Source organism: Triticum urartu, chromosome 7A (assembly GCF_056163025.1).
Source record: "Triticum urartu cultivar PI428250 chromosome 7A, HENAU_Tu73, whole genome shotgun sequence".
Lineage (NCBI taxonomy): Eukaryota > Viridiplantae > Streptophyta > Magnoliopsida > Poales > Poaceae > Triticum > Triticum urartu.
This window is the reverse complement of record NC_141879.1, coordinates 708,725,190-708,742,828: the sequence shown is the minus strand read 5'-3', so window position 1 is coordinate 708,742,828 and position 17,639 is coordinate 708,725,190. Positions and strand designations below refer to the sequence as shown.

Here is a 17,639-nt window from a genome sequence, read left to right as displayed (position 1 = left end):
AACACACAATTCAAGCAAGCATGCAAAGAGTATATTGGCAGCGGAAAGTAAGGCATGCAACTTGCAAGAATGTAAAGGGAAGGGTTTGGAGAATTCAAACGCTATTGGAGACACGGATGTTTTTCCCGTGGTTCGGATAGGTGGTGCTATCCTACATCCACGTTGATGGAGACTTCAACCCACGAAGGGTAACGGTTGCGCGAGTCCACACAGGGCTCCACCCAAGGGCAACGGTTGCGCGAGTCCACACAGGGCTCCACCCACGAAGGGTCCATGAAGAAGCAACCACCCACAAAGGGTCCACGAAGAAGCAACCTTGTCTATCCCACCATGGCCATCGCCCACGAAGGACTTGCCTCACTAGCGGTAGATCTTCACGAAGTAGGCGATCCCCTTGCCCTTACAAACTCCTTGGTTCAACTCCACAATCTTGTCGGAGGCTCCCAAGTGACACCTAGCCAATCTAGGAGACACCACTCTCCAAGAAGTAACAAATGGTGTGTAGGTAATGAACTCCTTGCTCTTGTGCTTCAAATGATAGTCTCCCCAACACTCAACTCTCTCTCATAGGATTTGGATTTGGTGGAAAGAAGATTTGAGTGGAAAGCAACTTGGGAAGGCTAGAGATCAAGATTCATATGGTAGGAATGGAATGTCTTGATCTCAACACATGAGTAGGTGGTTTTCTCTCAGAACATATGAGTAGGAATGGTGTGTGTGTTCTAATGGCTCTCTCATCGAATGAGAAGGAGGTGGAGGGGTATATATAGCCTCCACACAAAATCCAACCGTTACACACAATTTACCAATCTCGGTGGGACCGAATCAGAAAACTCGGTCTGACCGAAGTAGTAAACCTAGTGACCGTTAGGAATTTCGGTGGGACTGACATGCAACTCGGTAGGACCGATTCGGTTAGGGTTTGGGCATAACGTAATCTCGGTGAGACCGATTACACAAACTCGGTGAGACCGAATTTGGTAATTAGCTAACCAGAGAGTTGGTCAGGCAAACTCGGTGGGACCGATTTTCTCTTTCGGTGAGACCGAGTGGAACTCGGTGAGACCGAAAAGTTACAAAGGGGAAACACTGAGTTTACATTGCAATCTCGGTGGGACCGATTCGCTCTTTCGGTGGTTCCGAAAAGTTATGAAAGGGAAACAGAGAGTTTGCAACCCCATCTCGGTGGGACTGAGATCCTTATCGGTAGAACCGAATTGCTAGGGTTTGGCAGTGGCTAATGACAAGTGAAACTCGGTGGCGCCGGATAGGAAGAATCGGTAGGACCGAGTTTGGCTTAGAGTTTAGGTCATATGTGGATATGGGAAAGTAGTTGAGGGTTTTGGAGCATATCATTAAGCACATGAAGCAAGAGGTTCATTAAGCAACACCTCATCCCTCCTTAATAGTATTGGCTTTTCCTATGGACTCAATGTGATCTTGGATCACTAAAATATAAAATGAAGAGTCTTGAGCTTTTGAGCTTGAGCCAATCCTTTGTCCTTAGCATTTTGAGGGTTCCACTTTCACATCCATGCCATGCCAATCATTGAGCTTTTCTGGAATAATCACCTTGGAATAGCATTAGCTCAATGAGCTATATGTTGTTATGAATTACTAAAACCACCTAGGGATAGTTGCACTTTCAATCTCCCCCTTTTTGGTAATTGATGACAACATATAGATCAAAGCTTCGACAAATGATAATAAGCATGAAGTATATCGTCGCTTTGAGAAGTATGTGATAAGTAAGAGCTCCCCCTAAATTTGTGCATATTTAAAATTTGCTTTGGACTGCAAATGCACAAAGAGTTAGAGTCATGGGTTACTCTTCCATGTCACATACATCTTGGTGGAGCGCTCAAAATGATAAGAATGGAATACATGCACTCATCACCAAGAATAGTGAATGATCACAAACGATAGATAGAATGATAATATTTAAGCAAGCATTAAGCAAACATTAAGTGTAGCTTATGATCAAACACATGATCATCGATGTCTCACAAATAATGACGTAGTATCAAGCACTCAAAAGCAGAAAAGGTTCGAAAAACCACCAAATAAAGCAAGAGAGAAAAGCAACACTCTCTCTCTCTCGGCCTATGATCTATACATTTTCTCCCCCTTTGGCAACAAGTTACCAAAAAGTTCCTAGAAAATGCATAGCACTAGATTGACGCTTAGGCTTGATCTTCAGGTGGTGGTGGAGTCCGGATCACTCCAAGGACGAAGGCTTCTGTAGATGTTGAAGTAGTCGCTGGAGTTTGAGCTGAAGTAGACGCTGGAGCTGAGGCTGTAGCTGGTGCTGAAGTAGTGGCTCTGGTGTCAGCAACTGGCACGGCAGACGACCTCGGGCCTCGTGGCACTCTAGAAAAAGCACGAGTCGTGGTCCTGCCTCTCCTCTCATTCATGTCCTCCTGGAGCTGCTCCACTGCAGACTGAACTTCCGTTACTTTGACATCCAAGTCATAGAACTTCTGTTCCATGATCCTCTCTAGGCTCTGCTGATTCTTAGTGAGGTTGGCCAGACTTTGCTCGATTCTCAGCGTGGATGCAATCAAGTAACCAAGCTGCTCTTGTTTGGTCTTCAAGAAGTAATCAGATGCCTCCGCTTGAGTAGGCATCCTGGCAGCTTTTTCCTTCTTCGCCTTCTCCTTCTTTGCAAATGCTTGGGCAGATGATGGCTCGTTCTCAGTAATAACAACTTCATTGTCCTCGAAATCTGGACGGACGGGCAGGTGTTCCTTATCCAACAAATATACGCCCGTGCCCATCTTGGAGTTGATGAGCTCCTGAATCTGAGGGGCATATCCACAGCTCCTCTTCTGATCTGCCGCAGTCCTTTTGATCGTTTCCACTATGAGGCTCATGACTTTGAATTTTTGAGGCACGTCAAAAACATGAAGCAAATTGATCGCGTGACCTCTGATCATCTTGTGATCTCCAGACTTGGGCAGAAGGGTGTGCCTAAGGATCCAGTTGATCGTAGGCAATCCTGATAGCAGATAATGCACTGAGCCAAACTTGAACGTGTCGAGTGCTTCATTCGGAATCTCCTTGTACATGTTGGACATGGAGTTATGGTCCATCTTCTTCTTGGCATAGATATCCAAGTCATCTGCTTGCTCCTCTGGGGCATTGATTAGCTTCGCCCATTCCTCAACAGTAGAGTGGTACCTTGTACCTTCTGACATCCATGTGATCCTGCCATCCGGATAAAAGTGAGCTGTGGAGTAGAACTGCATGATAAGTTCCTCGTTCCACTTTGTGAGCTTCTGCCCAACAAAGTCAGCTACTCCACAAGCTATGAAGCTGTCTTGCACTCCAGGATAGTGCTCCTCATTCTCCTTGATATATGTCCAATCAACCCATCGCATATCACAGACAATGGGCTTCTTATCTAGCAGCACAGTCTCATAGAAATCCTGCTGCTCCTTGGTATGAAACTTGTAGTCCACTGCAGTCCTTCTCCTAGAAGCGTATGGATCTGCTTCTCTCCATTTCCTGAGCCCTGAGTCTCTCCCGAGCTTCATATCCTCAGCCACAGGATGAGCATCGTTGTGGTCTGGGATCTTGGGCTTGAGCTTCCGAAGGACATTCTCTTCCTCATCCTCAGCAACAGTCTCAGGCACTGGGGCCTTGTTCTTCTCAGTGGCTGGGATGCTTCTTGTGTTTCTCTTTGGTGCACTCTTAGGCTTAGATGCAGCCTTAGATGCTTCCTTGGGCTTGGATGCAACTCCCCCTGACCTTATGGCATCTCCCATAAGTTTGGCTGCCTTGGGCGCTGGTGCAGCTGCCTCTTCTTCCTCATCCTCTTCTACCATGATGGAGGCCTTCCCAAGCACTCTAGCCACAGTCTTCTTCACTCTTTCTTTCCTTTTCTTGCCCTCAGCTGCAGCTGGCTCTTGGGAAGTGGGCTTCTTAGTTGAGGCTCTAGCCTTTGACATGGGCTGCCTGCCTGCTGGCCTTTTGATTTTCAGGCCTGACTTTGAGCCTTGAGCTGGCTCAACTCTCTTGGAAGTGGCCTCTTCCTCTGCCACATAGTCCTCATCTTCAGAATCTGAGGTTCTCTTCTTCCTTTGTCTAGTGGCAGCTTTAGGCAGGTTGCTGGGTGTGCTCCTGCTGCCATCATCTGAGGAACTTGAGGGGCTAGTGCCCTCACTCAACTGCACTTGCTGCTCTGACAAGTTTTGGCTGTCACTCTGGTCTGACATGATGCAAACTGACTGCTGACCCTATGAATAGATTATAGAGGAGATAGAGTGGATGAGCATCACAAAATGCAGAGATTTTTGCAAAAAGAATGATCCAAAAACTTAGTTTTAGTTTCCCACTGAAATCATCTCGGATCTACCGATTTTCAAACTCGGTGATACCGAAGCAGTTTTGGAACCTAAACTAGTGAACTCGGTAGGACCGAGTCACAGTTCGGTGGCACCGAGACTGCTAGGGTTTCACAGAGTTCCAAAATCGGTCACACTGATAAGTAATTCTCGGCCAGACCGAGTCTCACTTGTGCAATGGCATAAGCCAAATCGATGGGACCGAGTTTTTCAACTCGGTGGGTCTGAGATGGTTTCTGCAGAAACCTAAACCTAGAATTTTCGAATCAAACCTAATCTATGAGCGTTTTGACTGGATAGAAGTTTATCAAACGTGGCTAGAAACAGTATGATCACAATGTGCTAGGAATCAGATCGAGGAATAGCACAAAAATCAAGTCCATACCCTAGTTCGGCGGGGACTTGCTACGGCGGCAACGGTGGGGCAGAATTCCCGTTGACAGCGGCGGAGACCAGCGACAGGAGGCTGCTGGCGGCGAGAAGACGATCCGGAGACCTCGAGGGCAGAGCAGGCTATCGCGCGAGCGAAGGGGTTTGGAGAAATTTCCAAATTTTGCCCGTGACTATATATAGCCCGACCTTGTCGGTGTGACCGAGTGGAACAACTCGGTAGCACCGAGATTCATAACTGCGTGCAGTTACTGAAACTCGGTGTGACCGAAAGGTTCAAATCGGTTGCACCGAGATCGAAAACCTAGATCAACTTAATGATCTCGGTAGGACCGAAAGTGGAGTATCGGTCAGACCGAGAATCATAAAGAGGTTTTGGAAGTTTAAGTCTATGACGAATTGGGGACTCCGAGCGCTCCTCACACAGAATGGTTCGAATCTGACTTGATCAAATTTTGTGATGCAGCATGAATAGAGTTTGAGACGAGAAAAGCATAGATAGCTAGAGGAGGTTCTTAGGCATTCTTGTCCATCCACTTGGCAAAATAGGATAAAGCCAAACAGTCAAAACAACAAGTGGATGTCCTCGAATGAGTAAAATATGCAATCAGCATGCTCACACAATAAGATGGCAAATGAAATATGTGGCAAGGCATGCACAACCAATTCTAGCATCTATCAAGCAATTTGCGATGACTAGGTCATCTATATATGAGTATATTGACTTAGGAGTCAAGTGAGAACACTTGATCGTAGGTCATACTCATCGTTTAAGCTCAAGTGGGGTTACCACTTTTACATAAAGCATTGTTTTGTTCACATCTTTAGAGTTGCTTTAGCTCAAGTCTTAGAGTAAAGCTCCCCCTAGATGTGATACCCCCCCTAAGAGGGATGAACTAACCTTGGGTTTTGTCGATGATGACTTCATGTAGATATTGAAGATGTGGATGCTCAATGTTGATGTAGATCTCTTGGAGCTATCCATTTGAGTGAATTGCACTTTCAATACCTACATGGGTTAGTCCCACAAGGAACAAACAAGGATATCCATAGACATAGAGTGATGCACACAAAAGATGATGTCCATGAAAACTTTTAGGTTACCTTGTCCCTTGTCTTACCAACAAGAGGGTTTGTGACTCCTTGAACTAGTGCAAGATGTGGAAGTTGATTGCACTTGTTCTTGCCAAAATGATAAGAGTGAAGTATGTTGGCGGAGTCACCCTCAAGAACTCTCTAGTTCTTCTTCTTTTGGATCTACATCATCTTGATGGGAATCCTTGGAGTTGTAGTCGTACTTGATGAAGTGGAACTTGAAGTAGTCTTGGGAATCCACTTGACTAAGGTCTTTGGAGCTTCTTCAAATGCATCAATTTCCTCTTGAAGCTTGTCCTTGCCTTTTTGCTCGTAGTCTTGTGGTGGAAGATCATCTTGAGCTTGTGTCCCCTTGAAAGAAGTATACTTCTCTTGTTGAGGGACAAACTTCGTCTTGGGGTATTGATCTTCTTCCCATTCAACTCCATTGGCATTGAACTTTCGTTCAAAACCAACACCTTGATTCTTCCGGTGCATTCCTTGCTTGCGCACAATTTCCTCGAATTGCTTACTCCTGGCAAGGCTCTTGTACACTCCTTTCTCTATAATTCCCTTCAATAAGCTATTTTATTGCTCAAGTGTAACTTGGCTAAGAGAATCATTAGTGGAATCAAGAGAACTACTAGAAGCAACAATATTGGATTTAGCATGATCATTGTTACTACTAGAGGAAGAATCTTTCTTGTTACTAGACTTGACTTGAGGCATGTAAGTGGATAAGAGTAAACGCTTGGCAATGTAAGAAGAACTTTTCTTGCGGAGATCATCATTGATTGCCTTTAAGAACTCATGCTCTTGCTCAAGATTGAGCTTTTCAAAGCGTAGTTTCTCATGAGCTCTTAAAAGTTCTCGGTGATCTTCGAAGATAGTGTCATGAGCTAACTTAAGAGTTTTTAGTTCTTTAGTTAGAGCCTCAATCTTCTCCTTATCATTGTCACTCGTTTTATCTTGATTAGCATGATTAATTGGTCTTTCATCATAGTATTCATCACTAGAGTTGTCACCAAGCAAATCATCACCTAACAAGTCATCTTCATCACTATTGAAATCAACATAATCGGGGTGTGTTACCTTAGGACCTTTGGCCATGAAGCATCTTCCAATTCCTTCATTTGGTGAGTCAAATATGTCGTAGGAGTTGGTTGACACAAGTGCTAGACCGGCAACACCTTCATCTTGAGTATCTTCGGAGTCGGAGTGATAACTTCTCTCGGAGTGGCTGTCGGAGTCGGAGCCGGATACCCATTCACCAACATGAGCTTGATGTCTTCGTCTTGTATAGCTCCTTGATGATTTTTCCTTCCTTTCCGAATCCTTGCTTCTCCCTGAGTATCTTCGTTCATAACGATCATCTCTACTCCTTCTCTCTCTTGGTGGTGATCCTTTGCTTCTTCTTTTTGGAGAATCTTCTCTTCTCTTGTAGGGAGCCCTACACTCATTGGAATAGTGTCCGGGTCTTCCACAGTTGTAACAGTTTTGCTCTCGACTAGAAGATCTTTTGTCATTGTAGGACCTTGACTTGGAGCTTCTATCTTTGCTTCTACTCTTGTAGAACTTGTTGAAGTTCTTCACCATTAAGCTCAATTCTTCATTGAAGTCTTGTTTCTCACTTGATGATGTAGGGGCTTCACATGAGGCTTTATAGGCACCACTTGATTTGTTGTGAAGTTCCTCTTTATCCTTAAGTGACATCTCATGAGCAACAATTCTTCCAATCACCTCCGTTGGCTTGAGATCTTTGTAATTGGGCATCATTTGGATCAATGTGCACACGGTATCACATTTTCCATCCAAGGCTCTTAGGATCTTCTTGATGATGAATCTATCGGTCATCTCTTCACTTCCTAAGCCGACAATCTCATTTGTGATGAGAGCAAGCCTAGAGTACATTTCAGCGACACCTTCACCATCCTTCATCTTGAACTTGTCAAGTTGGCTTTGAAGGACATCCAACTTGGATTCCTTGACGGAGTCGGTACCTTCGTGCATATCAATCAAAGTGTCCCAAATTTCCTTTGCATTCTCAAGGCAGCTGATTTTGTTGAATTCTTCGGGGCACAATCCGTTGAAGAGAATATCACAAGCTTGAGCATTGTATTGCAACATCTTCAACTCATCCGCGGTAGCTTCACGGTTTGGTTCTCTCCCATCAAAGAAGTCACCTTGCAAACCAACACACACAATAGCCCAAACGGCGGGGTTATGTCCAAGAATATGCATTTTCATTTTATGCTTCCAACTAGCAAAATTAGTACCATCAAAGTAAGGACCTCTACGGTGATAATTTCCCTCGCTAGACGCCATACTCTCCTAGGTTGTGAAACCAAGGCTATGACCACCAAAAGCTATGGAGATCAAGCAAATGGAGACCAAGGCTCTGATACCACTTGTAGGATCGAAGTATGTCTAGAGGGGGGGGGGTGATTAGACTACTTTACCAAATAAAACTTAACCTTTTCCCAATTTTAGTTCTTGGCAGATTTTACCTATTTTAGGATAAGTCAAGCAATCATCACACAATTCAAGCAAGCATGCAAAGAGTATATTGGCAGCGGAAAGTAAGGCATGCAACTTGCAAGAATGTAAAGGGAAGGGTTTGGAGAATTCAAACGCTATTGGAGACACGGATGTTTTTCCCGTGGTTCGGATAGGTGGTGCTATCCTACATCCACGTTGATGGAGACTTCAACCCGCGAAGGGTAACGGTTGCGCGAGTCCACACAGAGCTCCACCCAAGGGCAACGGTTGCGCGAGTCCACACAGGGCTCCACCCACGAAGGGTCCATGAAGAAGCAACCACCCACAAAGGGTCCACGAAGAAGCAACCTTGTCTATCCCACCATGGCCATCGCCCACGAAGGACTTGCCTCACTAGCGGTAGATCTTCACGAAGTAGGCGATCCCCTTGCCCTTACAAACTCCTTGGTTCAACTCCACAATCTTGTCGGAGGCTCCCAAGTGACACCTAGCCAATCTAGGAGACACCACTCTCCAAGAAGTAACAAATGGTGTGTAGGTAATGAACTCCTTGCTCTTGTGCTTCAAATGATAGTCTCCCCAACACTCAACTCTCTCTCATAGGATTTGGATTTGGTGGAAAGAAGATTTGAGTGGAAAGCAACTTGGGAAGGCTAGAGATCAAGATTCATATGGTAGGAATGGAATGTCTTGATCTCAACACATGAGTAGGTGGTTTTCTCTCAGAACATATGAGTAGGAATGGTGTGTGTGTTCTAATGGCTCTCTCATCGAATGAGAAGGAGGTGGAGGGGTATATATAGCCTCCACACAAAATCCAACCGTTACACACAATTTACCAATCTCGGTGGGACCGAATCAGAAAACTCGGTCTGACCGAAGTAGTAAACCTAGTGACCGTTAGGAATTTCGGTGGGACTGACATGCAACTCGGTAGGACCGATTCGGTTAGGGTTTGGGCATAACGTAATCTCGGTGAGACCGATTACACAAACTCGGTGAGACCGAATTTGGTAATTAGCTAACCAGAGAGTTGGTCAGGCAAACTCGGTGGGACCGATTTTCTCTTTCGGTGAGACCGAGTGGAACTCGGTGAGACCGAAAAGTTACAAAGGGGAAACACTGAGTTTACATTGCAATCTCGGTGGGACCGATTCGCTCTTTCGGTGGTTCCGAAAAGTTATGAAAGGGAAACAGAGAGTTTGCAACCCCATCTCGGTGGGACTGAGATCCTTATCGGTAGAACCGAATTGCTAGGGTTTGGCAGTGGCTAATGACAAGTGAAACTCGGTGGCGCCGGATAGGAAGAATCGGTAGGACCGAGTTTGGCTTAGAGTTTAGGTCATATGTGGATATGGGAAAGTAGTTGAGGGTTTTGGAGCATATCATTAAGCACATGAAGCAAGAGGTTCATTAAGCAACACCTCATCCCTTCTTAATAGTATTGGCTTTTCCTATGGACTCAATGTGATCTTGGATCACTAAAATATAAAATGAAGAGTCTTGAGCTTTTGAGCTTGAGCCAATCCTTTGTCCTTAGCATTTTGAGGGTTCCACTTTCACATCCATGCCATGCCAATCATTGAGCTTTCCTGGAATAATCACCTTGGAATAGCATTAGCTCAATGAGCTATATGTTGTTATGAATTACTAAAACCACCTAGGGATAGTTGCACTTTCACACTTGTTCTGAAATTTCTATTAAACACATTGAGGAAGCTATTACTCTATCTGCAAGATGAGAAATAAGTCCAGGTACGCATATTCATTTTTTTGTAGTACTAATATGGTGCAGGTTCACTGACCGGAGTCAGGAATTTCTTTCGAAACATGGTTACTGATGGAACTTCATTTACTGATTGGATTTGATATTTATGTGGTTTTGAAAATTTATTCAACATGGTTATCTTATACTTGACTCGATGTGGAATTAATCATATTATTATATATGTGATGGAAAATAATTGATGTGGAATTTCACTTGAGGAAACAAAATACTCAAGTTGCCTACAAAGGTGGAATTACACTCGAGGAAATAATACTCGAGGCGCCGAGGACAGCTATGCTAGAATAATTAGGCGGAAACTAAAGGTCTCTAGTGATCTTAAGTGTCACAACAAGGAAACATATTGAAGGGAAGTATCGCCATATATATATTTGTGGGTTTTCAACGTAGAGTTAATATGATTGTTGATCCCTTGACTAAGCCTCTTAGTCAGGAGGTATTTGGCAAGCATGTTAAGGCTATGGGTTTAACGAATATTTGAATGAATGTTTTGGACAAGTGGGAGATGTTGGAATTATGTGTCCTGCAACTATATTCAATTAACTTGGAATTGTTAAATATTCGGAATACCTTATTATGGAATTATACATGTATTTGTACATGGAATTGTTTTACATGTTTAGCATGGAATTGTTACTTGCTAGAACATACTTAAGTTTTTATATATACTTAAAGAAGCTGGTCGATTATCGGTGGAATACAATATACTATTTATATTGGAAAGACTACCCGGGTACACTGATGATTGGAAGGAGCTAGATCGTATAATTAGATTATAGCCCTAATGTTGATCTACATAATTAGAGGAATTTACACTCTATTATGACGCGTTGCTTGCTCACAAGCGCGTGCTCCGGGGACAAAATGGGTAGAATCCGTTAAACAGACAAATATGACCGTGGTTGGTAATTTGATCTAGACTCTATCACGGAAACTAGTGGAAAAGACTAGGAATCTTATATCTGTATAAGAGGTGGACTCTTTGGAACGACAGTATAAGAAGGTCCCTACCCCCTAGCCTCAGATATGCGAATTGTGAGCGGCACCACGGATAAGCGCAGAGGAATTAGGAGGTAGACCACAAACCCTAAATTTCTAACACAGATATTCCTCAAGCTGCCCGCCGCACAAGACCTCGCCCCGCACCTCTGCCGCCTGCGTTACCTTTCGCCGCCTCGTCACCGACGGCTTGTTCCTCCGCCGTTTTCGCCGCCTCCACCCACCACCAGTCCTCGGCTATCTCAACCTCGGCGGGTTCCACCCCGCTCAGCCACCTCACCCGTCTGTGCCCGCCGCCCGCTCGCTCGCCCTAGCCGCCCGTGCGCTCGCGCTAGCCGCTGACTTCTCCTTTTCGTTCCTGCCTTCGCGCTGCCCATGGGCCGTCCAGGACATCTGCGATGGCCGGGTCCTCCTCTTCGGCAAGCAAAACATGATGGCCGAGGGGCCCTCGATGTCGATATTCCCGGAGCTTGTGGTGTGCGATCCCTTGCACCGGCGGTACATCCTGCTTCCCCCAGTGCCTGAAGATCTGGTGGCGTCGATGGAGAGCCAAGACGACGAATTTTTAGGGTGGTCTTGCAAGCCTAGCCTCATTCCACTCAGCGATGAGGAGGCTGCCCTGGTGAAAGAGACAACGTTCAGAGTGATCTGGTCGGCATGTTGCAAAACCAATATAGTCGTGTTTGTCTTCTCTTCGAGCACTGGGCAATGGCAAGCCGCTGCATCCCAGGCCTGCATGGACGGGGCGCCTTTGTATTTTATCAGGCGCCATTTGGTGGGCGGCTGCGTCTACTGGGTCTTGCCGATGAATAAGACTCCATTGCTGACCTCCCACCTGGAGAATGGAGCCAACAAGATATAGCTATTGTGGATGCAGGGGAAGGCAGGCTTGGGACGTTCCGTACAGGTTATGAAAATGCAAGTGGTGAATCTTATCTCTGTTATTCCATTTGGCAAAACAAAGGCGAGAGTTCCGGCGACTGGCAGATGGAGAAAATGTCACTAGGTTCTGGGTATCGGTATAATATCGAAGGTGGAACAGAAAACTACTTGATCCTACTAAGGATAGAAGCTCAGAGCATCTCCAGCCGTTGGCCCCCCAGGGCGCGCCTAAAAATCGCCGCCTGGGGGTGAGCCGGCGCAAAAATTAAGCCTGGGAGCGAGTTGGTCCCTAGCCGCCGGCCCCAGGGCTGCCCCCAGGCAGCTGCCTGACATGATTATTGTATGTATGCATTGAGCCACCTTGTAGTGATCTACTATCTTAACCAATCAGAAAATTAGAAAATTTGATGGGCATATATCTTTCCTTTATCCCATTCTCTCCCATGCCCGCCGATGTTCCTTCGGGCATCGACCCACAACCTCCAGCGCTTTCGTGTTCCTTCCTAGAAGCCCATGCCCGCATTTCCCCTTCCTCACTTCCTGTAACATTCATCTCCTATCTCGCTTGCGCGCCTAGCCTGCTTCATGCTGCCTCCCCGCCCACACATAGGAGAGATATTTTTGGTTGTACTGCTAAAACTAAGGGGCGTGCCATCCAGGTAGAAAAAATATACCTGCTGCACACTTGTGGGAACTAATTCATAAAACCTTCAATCAAGATGAGTATCTAGTGAATCCCACAGCGAAGCAAAGCGTGGGCATGTGACTAGTTTGTTCCATTTTGCTCGTGAAGTAGTATTGAATTGTACAACAACCTGAGCTGAAAGTTCTTCTGTATCATCTGATTATTACCTGTCTTGCTTGCGCAGAGTCGGTCGATGGATTAAGAAGCCTCATCCTTGGAACTCCAAGATGAAGAAGGTGGCACTGAAATGTAACAGTTGTGATGAGCATTTGCAAGATTAGGGTGGCGCATGCCTGAGATTAAGAAGCTATTTCGCTGAGACAGTGAGATGGCCCCTAATTATTTTCTTCTTCTTCTTGAGATGATGGCTCCTAATTAGCAGCTAGCTACAGATATGCGCAAAGGAGACAGGGAAAGAAAGGTACATGTTGATGAAGATGCCGCTGAAATTTGACAGTTGTGATGAGCATTTGCTACATATTAAGAATCTTTGTCGCTGTGACGGCATGTTTGTTGATGGACGGATGGATACCATTTCTATATATCGTGTGTGACATTCCCATGTCATTATGAATCCATTATGGTACTTTTATTGTACTGATATTATAGTCTCTTGAGGTGTGGTTGATCCAAATGCATGAGTGAAAAATCTTAGTACATAATTATATATCCGTGTCTACAAGTTTTCTTATATCGGATATAGTTGGCGTGCAAGACAAGTGCACAATAATTGTAGCAGTATGTTCTACATCAAATCAAATACTCCCTTTGCAAACATTTGTAAGATGTTTTAGATCACTAAAGTACTACTGTCTTATAAAGTTTACAGAGGTAGTATGTTACAAGCGTATACTTTTCTGAACTAATACGTGTCGATCTTCATAGAATTCCAGGTTAAATTGGAAAACCATTTCCTTGCAAAAATAATAATTTGAAAACCATTGTTTGGGAACTTGAGATAGCGTGCCCATTCTGAGTATAAGTGTATAACACTGAACTTCATTGCATAAATATGACATAAAAAAGAAACTTGGTTAGCAAGGAAAATACAGTTTTCAGCTATGACCCTATGAAATTAATTACGTAAATATATCACATAAAAATATTTTTGTATGCACGGAAAATACAGTTTTCAAACTGGCGCTGTAGTAGTTTTTTTTAATAATAAAAAATAGCACAACGGACAGCCCGTATAGCCTGAAGGATGGCCCTTTACATATATTCTTCTTACCTTTCATCCAAGGCCCGTTAGCGGATGGCCCGTTAAGGCGTCGTCGAGGGTTTCCGTCGCCGGCCTCCTCTTAATTTCCAATGGAGAGCAGCAAGAGAATTGAACCGAGTTTGCCGGAGTTCCCCGCCCACCTCTTGGAGCGGATATTCCATTTGGTGGGCGGCTGCGTCTACTGCGTCTACTGGAGAATGGAGCCAACAAGATATAGCTATTGTGGATGCAGGGGAAGGCAGGCTTGGGATGTTCCGTACAGGTCATGAAAATGCAAGTGGTGAATCTTATCTCTGTTATTCCATTTGGCAAAACAAAGGCGAGAGTTCCGGCGACTGGCAGATGGAGAAAATGTCACTAGGTTCTGGGTATCGGTATAATATCGAAGGTGGAACAGAAAACTACTTGATCCTACTAAGGATAGAAGCTCAGAAGTACTTTTCGTTAATAACCCCACCAATCACTGAATTTTGCAAACTGGATGTCAGGACAATGCAGGTTGAGAGGATTTGTGCTGAATCTTGCGGGTTCTCTGGTTCTAAAGCGTTCATATATACCAACTTCCCACCATCGTTGTTGTCTTTACCGACAATATGAAGCGGTAAACTTTCTATTGCATCCTTGCTATGTTCATCCCTTCATGGTTATCTCCCAGCTTGTCTAGTGCCTAATAGTTCAATACTGCAGTTGGTTGTTCTTGTTTGCATCATTTAGAGCATCTCTAATAGATAGTCCAAAATTTGGCGGTCCAAAAGCGGAGATGTAAAATTTGGACCGTCAAAAAGTGCGTTTTGGAGCTCCAAAAAAAGCTCAACTTCAACAGATGGTCCAAATTGATGGTCCAAAAGAGCAACTCCAATAGATGGTCCAAAATGAAGATGTAAAACGACATACTACTAGTCTATTCAACATAGTTCAAACATCAAATTCAACATAGTTTCATACATCAACTTCAACTACTACTTATTCAAACTACCAGATAAACTACTCATCGGAGCTACGGAACTGCTCCCAGAACTCCTGCTTCGTCGGGTCGTCGCACCCCTCCTCCTCCTCCTCCGAGAAGTTTGCCCAGTCCTCCTCGGAAGAGGACTCGATGGGGATCACCGTCGAGGGACCGGCCTCATCCTCCTTCTTCGGCCCCTTCTTCTTCTGCTCCGCCTCACGCTTCCAGTAGTACTCCATCTCGGCCTGGACGTACTCCGGATGCTCCCGAGCAAACCTCACCATCGCCTCCTCATCGGTCTCGCCAGCACTGACGACAACCGACGGCTTCTTCGTCTTCTTCTTCTTCGTCGTGATCTCCTTCATGTTGATTCCCTGCAGCATAGGCATCTCCGCTTTCGCCCGACTCTCGATCTCTGGAAAGTTGAGGTGTGACCGAGGCCTCTCGGCACGCCACACCGCCACGTCGTAGGCACGCGCGGCCTCGTGGGCGGAGGGGTACGTGCCGATCCACCAACGCCTTACGGCGTCGGAGAACTCCACACCCCAGTTGCCGGAGGGCTTCTGCCTCACGCTGAAGAAGCCCGACTTGCCCTTCGGCGTCTTCTTTGGCGCCATTGGGAGCGGCGTGCGGCCGGGGCGGTGCTGCGGGGCGGCGGTGGCGGGCGGGGCGATGACGAATGGAGCCGGGCGGGGCGGATCTATGGGGCGGCGGGCTGCGGGGCGGAGCTGCGGGGCGGGCGGGCGGCGACGTGGCATGGAAACATCGGCGGGCGGCGGGGCGGCGTGGAAACAACGGTGGGCGACGGGGCGGTGCTGCCGGGCGGCGGTGGCGGGCGGGGCGATGACGGATGGAGCCGGGCGGGGCGGATCTGCGGGGCGGCGGTGGCGGGCGGGGCGGTGGCGGAGCTGCGGGGCGGGCGGTCGGCGACGTGGCATGGAAACAGCGGCGGGCGGCGGGGCGGTGTGGAAACAGCGGTGGGCGGCGGGGCGGTGCCGGATCTGATGCGGGCGGCGTGCGGCGGGGCGGCGGCGGGGTGTGGAGGCGGCGGGGCGGCGGCAGACGGGTGGGAGGTCGCGGGCGGGCGGGCGGGAACGGAAATGAAGTGGTGGTTGGGAGTTCGCGGGCGGCGGCTGGTTTTGGACCAGATACATCTCGTGATGTATATTTGCATCGCGAGGTGTTGCATTTTACATCACGAGGAGGCCGCGCTCCAATTTTTTTTTGCATATGGACTGTCTGTTGGAGCAGTGTTTTTTGCCCCAGACGGTCCAAAAGTTAGTTATTTTTACATTTGGACCATCTATTGGAGATGCTCTTAGTAGGGGTTATTTATCTTGTGCTAGGTACATAATTGCAATTCGCTGTCTTGTTTTTTGTGTTTGTTCAAATTGTCATTTTTAGGGAATCAGACAGGAGAAAAGATCTTCCACATAGCTTATGCGTCCATTATTATGTTAGGCCTCATGAAATCAACAATTATTTTCAAGGAATATTTCATGGTCAAGGTATAGAAGGATTGATAGATCCAGTTTTTCCTTTTGAGTATTTCACTCACCTAACGATAATTCATTCCATTCAAGCACGGCTACACTTGTGTCTATTTCTTAATAAATAATAAGCAACGAGGCAGGAAAAGTCTTCTTTTAGCCATGTTCGCATATATGATTTTATCTTCAATGTTGTTTCAAAATAAATATGATTAACTTATACAGTCACAAATAAGAGCCCAACTCACTGCTCATGTATCTTGTTCTCAAAAGCTGTTTGATTTGAATCAGCCTCATAAGATCCATTATAGGCGGGGTGCTGTTTTTCCTTTCCTTTTAAAGATAGTTGGAACATTTCACCCGCCTCTTCATGAGTCTGTCATGCCAATGCATGCCAAATATAAGTATTAATCTTTGTGTTGTGCGGTCGGTTCACATGCCAAAAAATGCCTGCAGCCGACCGTTGGGGCCGCCCCATGAACTTACCAGTAAAACCATGACGTCTCATTATCTTCTCCCATCTCCACAACAATTGCCGCCTTCGTTTCATCTCTCCCATATCCACCCCAACAATCAAAGCCGACGCTAAATCGGGCAACGAGGCCTGCGACTCAGGGGCGGGCAAAAAAGCAAGGAGAAGCAGGCACATTAAGCTGAAACCGGCGACGCCATGTCCTGCCATGGCCGAGATTCAGACAAGTCGGAGATGACTCTGGTGGCGGTGAGGCACGGGCAAGGAAGAGACATAGGGCCGAGATTCAGATGTACCAGCAAGCAATGGAAGAAACAACATGGTGAAGATCTGAGTATCAAAGAAAAAGAAAAACAGCAGCTCTGTTGGCTGCACAACCACACTACACTCACAAGGCAAAACGCCGTCCGCCCCGACAAGGCAACGCAGTTGTGAATTTGACGGAGAACTACGAAGAACTAGGCAAGGTTGGTGTCGCGGAGGATCGCCGAACAGACCACCTGTTGTGCGCCATCGTACACCACCAGGGCCTTGCCACCGCAGCTTTGACTTCACAACAACAAACAACCAAGGCAATCCCACGGACACGTCGGAGAAGAGCTGACTACCTCGACCAATGCCAAGCCTCCGACCTCACTCACCCTCTTTTCATCGTTACCACAAAAGCCATCGTGAACGTCCAGCCGCAGGAAGCACCAATGGGATCAAAATCTTCAAGACGGCGCCCTAAAGAGGGGAAACTACGTTGAAGACGACGATACCGCCCGACCCTACAACAGGGTCTTGGTTTTCACCTCAAGATCTTGATCCGGGAGTAGAGGTTGTTTAGATCCCCCACGACGCCTCCA

General features: G+C 46.3%; 1 protein-coding gene and 1 pseudogene across 1 annotated transcript; one reads left to right on the top strand and one right to left on the bottom strand.

Moving 5' to 3' along the window:
- Nucleotides 1–11,121: 11,121 nt before the first annotated feature.
- LOC147961887 (uncharacterized) lies at nt 11,122–14,562 on the top strand (annotated as a pseudogene).
- Nucleotides 14,563–14,867: 305 nt separating this feature from the next.
- LOC125554580 (uncharacterized) lies at nt 14,868–15,446 on the bottom strand. Its single transcript, XM_048718098.1, has one exon. It carries the CDS (start codon nt 15,444–15,446, stop codon nt 14,868–14,870), a length of 579 nt encoding a protein of 192 aa, XP_048574055.1.
- Nucleotides 15,447–17,639: the final 2,193 nt, after the last annotated feature.